At 62.7% G+C, this 7,027-nt stretch overlaps 1 protein-coding gene across 11 annotated transcripts in view; it reads right to left on the reverse strand.

Moving 5' to 3' along the window:
* The window catches only part of LOC113204169 (nuclear factor 1 X-type), a 165,067-nt gene that overhangs the window by 154,175 nt on the left and 3,865 nt on the right, over positions 1-7,027 (reverse strand). For 5 of the 11 annotated variants that reach the window (XM_026419225.2, XM_026419218.2, XM_026419217.2 and 2 more), the window contains exon 1: positions 6,315-6,883. The exons of 1 other annotated variant lie outside the window; for it this stretch is intronic. In XM_026419225.2, the coding sequence (XP_026275010.1) occupies positions 6,315-6,506 (192 nt within the window). In that variant the 5' untranslated portion in view covers positions 6,507-6,883. Of the gene's footprint in view, positions 1-2,513; positions 3,470-6,314; positions 6,885-7,027 lie in introns of those variants that run through there. 5 more of the 11 variants (XM_026419223.2, XM_026419216.2, XM_026419219.2 and 2 more) reach the window with 4 other exon arrangements.

Consider the following 7,027-nt stretch of genomic DNA (forward strand, 5'->3'; position numbering starts at 1 on the left):
GGCGGGCGGTGTTCGCCGTTCAAACTAAAACAAGTTCGACCTTTTATCGGGAGAGGAGGGAAGGACGCCAGGGTGACATTTCAGCCCCGTGCGGCTCGGCGCGGTGCAGCGCGGTGCGGCGCGGTGTCCCCGGTCCGACAGGGTCCCCCCTAATGCGCACACTGACATTTTGTCTCTACGGCGGCGCTCGCTGCGGCGGGGCGGGGCGGGGCGGGGCGGGGCACAGGACCGTACCCTCGTATCTCATCGCACGGGCCCGATCACATGTGTAGTGCCGGCGCGCAGGACGCACAAGAAGAGGAGGTTCATTGGCCGAGCAGAGGCGGAGTGATCGACGTCTTAAAGACTGCGCGAGAGGACAGGGACAGTGCATGGAGAGAAGGAGAGCGACATACACTAACACGCGCACACGCACACACACGCACACGCACACACACACACACGCACACACACACACGCTGCTGCCCGAGCAGCTCGCTGCCCCTAGCTAACCAACCCTCTCCCCCGCGCGGGGACCACAAGGACCACAAGGGGCCTGTGTCAACAGGGCGCAAACAAGCTGTAAGTAAATCCGAGGGGCATAAAGGCTGCTGACTGGGCCGAGGCGGCCCGAGGGCTCTGGCCCCCCGAGGGGAGGGGTGGCCCGCTTGCGGCGCTCGCCCTCAGGGGATGATGCGCTGACCCCGCGGCGGTCGAGGGTGGCGGAGCGCTAACCGCCCCTCGGGGCCGAGAGAGGAGGCGGAGGGCGGAGGAGGAGGACGTCGCAACAGTGACCAGGCCGGGGCCGGGCCGGGCCGCGCCACTAACTTCTTTATGCATGCGGCTTTGTCTTGGTTATCGTCTCGGGGAGGGAGAGGCGTCCCAGGCCGGGCCGGGTTAAGTGCGGCGCCAACAAGAAGGAGAGGGTGTTTGAGGTGAGGCCTATTAGGGAGGGGTGGGGAGCGCTCCCGGCCCGCGCCCGCCACCATGAACAGCTCACTCACTTACTCTGCGATTTCTCATCTCACGGGGCCGGGGCCGGGGCCCGGCCCGGCCAGCTGGTCACGTTCAATATTACACTTACGAGTCCCGGGCAGCTACGCTAGCAGTGCTGGTGCATTTGTACGAGTTATGCCTATCGCTTTCGGACCCCGCTGAGACGTGGGCGCAAATGCACAGAGAGAAAGGAAGAAGGGAGAGGGGAGGGGGAATATACAGGCAGAGAGGGAATACAGGTGAAAAAGAGGTGGAGGGATGGAGAATGGAAGAGAAAGAGGGGGGAGGAGGCGTAAAGAAAAGGTTGAAGAGAGAGAGGAGAAAAAGGAAAGAAGGCCGGGCCCCGGAGGGATAGCCCCATCACTGCGCCGTGTGGCGCGCAAAACGCTCCGCTATCGTCCCAGCTATCGATGGCTACAACGTGCACGGGGGCAGGGCCGGGCAGGGCCGGGCAGGGCCGGGGAGGCTGTGGGGCCCAGCTGTACGGCGGTAGCAACGAGTTAGCCCATTTGAATTAGTCACGCTGCAGTGCGCCCTCTTCTCTCTCTCTCTCTCTCTCTCTCTCTCTCTCTCTCTCTCTCTCTCTCGCTATCCCCCGTCCATCTCTCTCTCTATTCATCTTTCTCCTCTCCCTCTTTCGCTCACTACAGCTGCTCAGGGCCGCGCGCGGCGCTCGCGCACCTTGACGTTATCACTGCGAAATAATGGTCCAGTCATATATGAGGCAGCGGCGAATAAAATCGACGGGAAAGTAGCAAAGCGCCGCGCCGCGGCATTCCAGGGCATATGTGCGCTGCATGCGGGGCGGGGCGGGGCGGCGCGGGGAGGCGCGGGGCGGCGCGGGACGGCGCAGGACCGTACGCACGACGCTTTACGAGCACCGGCAGCGCGCACGGGACGTTTTCATTCAAAATACATTACATACCCGAAACACGACTATAACACGAGAATAAGGGGTCGGAGAGGGTCGAGGTGCGCCAAGGATTGCCCAATAAGTAGTATGGTACTTCCGGCTGCTTGACATCCACTTTAATCCTATGCCATAGAGCCCTAGGATGGTTGCCGTTCATCTCGATTGGAAAAATCAGTGTCGCAGAATTCAAGCAAAGAGCGCGGAGCCAATAGTTAATTCGAGCTCTCGCGTGGCTCATTTGCTTTTGCTTTCGGATGAACAGCTGACGTTCAAAACAAACACGCGTGTTTTGAATGTGGGCCAGGCGGGTGGCCGGCCGTGACCCGTGTGGGGCGGGGCCAGGCGGGGCCGGGCGGGGCGGCTGGCGGTACAGCGAGCTCCGGCGGGCGGACGGGACGATTTGACACCCTGCCAGGGTGGAGGAAGGGAAGGACCGGCACCGCCCCACCCGCGGGCCTGGACCCGGCCAGCGTCGTCTCCGCGCAAAAACACACTACACAACGGCGAACAAGCAGGGCGAAAAGGCTCAAATCCAATGCAATCATGTATATTTACAGAAACCGCTAGCAATATGCAGGACGTTTGTTTTCACCAGTCTGGGTGCGGTCAGCGGCGCGTAGCGTACCTTGTTTTGCTGGTAGCACTGCGCGGCCCAGCATGCGGGGTCGTGGGGCAGATACGACGTCTGGAACATCGTCTCGCCTCACTTCACCATCCTGGCGCGCCTAGCTGACCACTCACACTTCACTTTTTCATCAGCACAGGACGTTCAAGAGACCGGGCATTCAAATCGCCGTACGTCTGTACCGTGTCCCCATTTTTTTCCAGTTTCACTCGAATTGCACAAAGGGGCGAATAACACACGAAAACACAACACTTTTCACACCAGTTCACAACACTTCACTTCACCCGGCCACGTACACCGTACTGTCGTGACGTGTGTTGCACTTGTTCACTGGACATCAATAAGCACTGTTTTTCACTGACTTCAACACGACGGCTCTGGTGAAAAAACACACTCACACGTGAGCGCACACATGCACACGTACGCACGCCAACAGACACTCACATACACTGCCACAGAGCGTTTCACCCGCACCGTTTCTCTCTCACCATAGCGAGCAGGCGCGGCTTTATTCGGACGGCGCGCGTGCCTGGGCGTCCATCGCACTTAGTCACTTGGTCAATATCGCGGCACTTCCGGTAACGGCACTTCCGGCGAGCATTTCAAACTCTCTTTCACAAAGATTTTTTGTTGTTGTTTCAGGGGCTCGAGCACTGTCACTATGTATTGTCACAACTTGATGAGCCTATCACTTCACTTTCACTTGTCCTCCTGGACCTCCGAGGAGAAGCACACCACAGTGTATCACTGAGAACGCAGGTCTCCAACAGTCACACTTTGATAGAGTCGCACTTTGCACTTCCGGATGTTCCAGGTCATTCACACTTGTCGCGCTGGAGGCCACTGCGACGAGGAGCAGCCGCTAGATGGAGGTGAACTTGCCGGAGAACTCTAGACGCACGAGCGCGCGCGGAGAGTGCCGAGGGAGCACTGATAGAGCGCTGGAGGAGCTGGCGGCGCGCGGGGCTGGCTGGGGCCGGCTGGAGCGCTGGAGGCCGCCGTCCCGGGCTGCAATGTCAATCAGAGTGCGCTGGCGCTCACGCTGGCGCTCGCCCGCTCGCACCGTGGGGCCCGTCCGTGGGGGGCTGCGGGGGCCTCCTGTGGGCCACTCGCAACGCCAGACCACGCCCGCTGCCCAGCGCGCGGCGGGGCGCGGCGGGGCGTGGCGGGGCGTGGCGGGGGGCCGGCGGGGAGGGGGCAACACCGCATAGCCATGCTGCTCAAGAATGCTAAGCCGCACCGGCACTAAGTCATGCTGCGTGAGTGTGTGAGTGTGTGAGTGTGTGAGTGTGTGTGTGTGTGTGTGTGTGCGCGCGCGCGCGCGCGCGCGTGAGGACGCGTGAGGACGCGTGGACGTGTTAAGGGGGAGAGGAAGGCGTATGTGAGTTGATAAGTTAAGCATTTCCAATCCCAAGCTCAGTGAGCAGACGACGCCAGCAGGTGGCGCCCGTGGGGACTCGACGGAATGACATCCCCTTCTTTGCCCGACCGCGGAAGGAGGCCCCCGCACAGCAGTCCTGCACCGACCCCTGCTACCTTCTGCGCGCTTCCAAAGTAACGAAAACAATTAAGCAAAATTTCTATTTTTTACGATTTTTTTTGTTTTGATTTTTTTGATTTTGTTTTACATTTTTCGCTGTGGCGCAGGTGGATTGGTCCTCGGCCGACCGGCAGGATATTGACTACGGCGGCGCGCGCAGCGGCGCGGTTCCTGCAAAATACTCCGCGACGTCACGCTACTGCCGAGCCGAGGTCGTGTAGCCGGTTATAGAGTCGGGGTCCGCGGGCCGCCCCGCCCCGCCCCGCCCCGCCCCGCCTCGGCTCCGAGGGTTCGAACGCCAGCCGACATCAGGGCAGAGTCCTCCCGCTGCTGCTGTGACGATTAGGGGGCTTTTCCTCTCCAGATCTGCCAGTCCATTATAAAAAGATTCGCCTTTCGGTCCGAAGCAGCGGCAGGTCGGCCGGGCCGGGCCGGCGGCGCTTACCGGCTCCAGCAGCCGGCCAATGCGGCCACTAATAAAGAACCTCAGCTGAAGAGAGGGGAAAGGGGGGAGGGAGAAAAGGAGAGAGAGGAAGGCATGCGGTGCTGCGGCGTGGCCTGCCGAGGGCCTACCTCACCGCGCTGGACCAGTACCTCGGGGACGTAAAAGTCTTGGTGCGCGTATAACACACCGGCGCACGCACACACACACACACGTGCACGGGGGACACACAGACGGCGGCCACGGAGGAGACTCCACCGCAGCCGCTCTGCTGCCGAGCGCGCGGAGAAACAAAACAGATTGAGCGGGACTCAGACCGGGACCCGGCCAAAAGGAGCACGACCCAAAACTGGTAATCACCGAAATACAAATCCTCGCCGCGCGGTGACATTTAGACGGCGTATCAGACCGGTCGACCTTCAGGACACGGCGCAGAGGAGGAGGAGGGGGAGATGGGAGGGCAGACGAAGAGTTCTGATTCTGATACCGGGTCGGGTCGACTCATCACATGAGAAGGTGGATTTGGCCAGAGGCTGCTGCTGCTGACTGCTCCATCTTGTCGTCGCTCGCTGTGGCACCCGGGGCTTGGGTCCGCCGTTCCGGAGCTTTAATTGAAATTTCAACAAATCTTTTGAAGACTGAACAGGTGAAGAAATATTTCGCGACGTTTCGGTTTAGTCTGTGAAGAGTATTTTTATTTCTTAGCGGGCGTGCATATAAACAGCACTACTGTAATATGATAATACGAGTTCTCTGGCAGGAAGGGGCGCGACACGAGCGGACACCTTCTCTGCGCCGCGCGCGCTGCAGCAGCGACGGGTGCGAGGGGGACGGAGTGGTCGGCAGCACAAACAAGAAAAAGTGCGCTGATGATCAACTTGTTTATATTTATGACGTAGGCGGTAGACGACCTGCTGCCAGCCCGCCCGCCCGCCTGCCGGACAAGGAGCGACTCGAGTCGAGCCGAGTCGAGCCGAGTCCAGCCGAGTCCGGCCGAAGAGCGGAGCAACCGGGTCGAGCCGGGTCGGGCGGCGTCTCCTCGCTCTGCAGCAGCAACAATAAGCCTCAACTGCACCAGCAGCATCATCACCATATCAAACCTGATCTTGTCCGGGCCGCGTCCCCGACGATCCAAAGATCGCGCGCAATCCAGATTGGTTTTACTCTGCCCCCACCGCCACCGGGCTCGGACCAGGACGTTGTCAACGGCAAGGAACGAAGGCTAGGCCGGAGAACACGGAGGGGAGCGGTAGGCAGAGGAGAAGGTCGAGCGTGACACCGGAGCTCGGCGGGTTGCCTATCTCCTCGCTGTAAGGCGCCCGGCGACAGCCGCGGAGACGCGGACGGGGAGGGAACCGTTGGAGTCTGGAACCGCCAGCTCGATGAGAACCTCGACGACTTCATACCGGCTGAAACCCTTGCATAAAACTTGATGTGAAAGTCAGAGAGATCACTTTAGCGCGGGGGCAGGCAGCTCGCCGCGGGCGGGCCGCATGCCACTCGTGCGTTCAAGTTGCCTACCGGCAGGGGCAGCGCCGGGCAGCGTGCGCGCGCATAGGCCCAGCGGCTCGAGTCCCGGGGACACACGCCGTCAGCGGCCGGGCATGGAAATCATATGCAGAAGCATGCAGGAGGAGAGAGATTGCGGGCGGCGTTAATCCGAAGTGCGCTCGCCGTCAGGAGCAAGGGCATCACAGCCGTCATGGGCACGGGGGGACGACTGACAGCTCGGGCAAGGGCGGGTGGGCACTGCAAACAGGCTCACACGCAGGGCCGCAAGAGGACACGAAGCGAAGCGAAGACACGGGCGACTTCGTACCTGTCCGGAAGACGGAGCCTGCAGGTAGGTCGAGACATCGGGCTCCACCATGCAGGAGCGCAGAGACTCGGGGATGAACATGACCCTGGTGCTGCGGTGCTGCTGCGGCGCAGGGTGCACGACGGGGTGGTGCACGGGGTGGTGCACGGCGGGGTGGGCGTGGGCGGGGTGCTGGTGGGGCCAGCCGCCCATAGGGCCCACCCAGGGCGGCGGCGCGGAGTACGGGGCAGCCACGGCTGGGGGACGTGGGGGCGGCCCCCTGCCCGGACTCCACTGGGGCACTGCGGCGCTCCGCGGGCTCCGCGGACTGGGGCAGCAGGAGGGATGGCCGGCTAGGACCACGGTGACCGCAGCGGTGACGGCCTGCTAGGCCAGGACGCCGCGAGACCGTCCCGCGACATGGGCAGCCCGACGACGGAGGCGGCGACGCGACGTGATGCGGCCCCGGGTGCACGCGTCGGTGGCGGGGCCGGGCGGGGCCGAGCGGGGCCGGGCGGGTCCGCGGGCGCGCGCAGCAGCTCGCCGAGGAGCCCGGTGGGGCGCGAGAAGGCAGGCCGGAGCGCAACGGAACGCTCGCCACGCTACGGACTGGCCTCCCGCCAGGCTCGCTTTGCAGCGCAAGCGCCTCGGCGAGCAGAGCGGAGCCTCGCTGGGTCGCCGCCGGGACGGGCCGCGCCGGGCGCGCCGCGCGCCGGGCCCGCGGGGGGGCGTGG

This window comes from Frankliniella occidentalis, unplaced genomic scaffold, assembly GCF_000697945.3.
Source record: "Frankliniella occidentalis isolate FOCC.00 unplaced genomic scaffold, Focc_3.1 Scaffold4, whole genome shotgun sequence".
Lineage (NCBI taxonomy): Eukaryota > Metazoa > Arthropoda > Insecta > Thysanoptera > Thripidae > Frankliniella > Frankliniella occidentalis.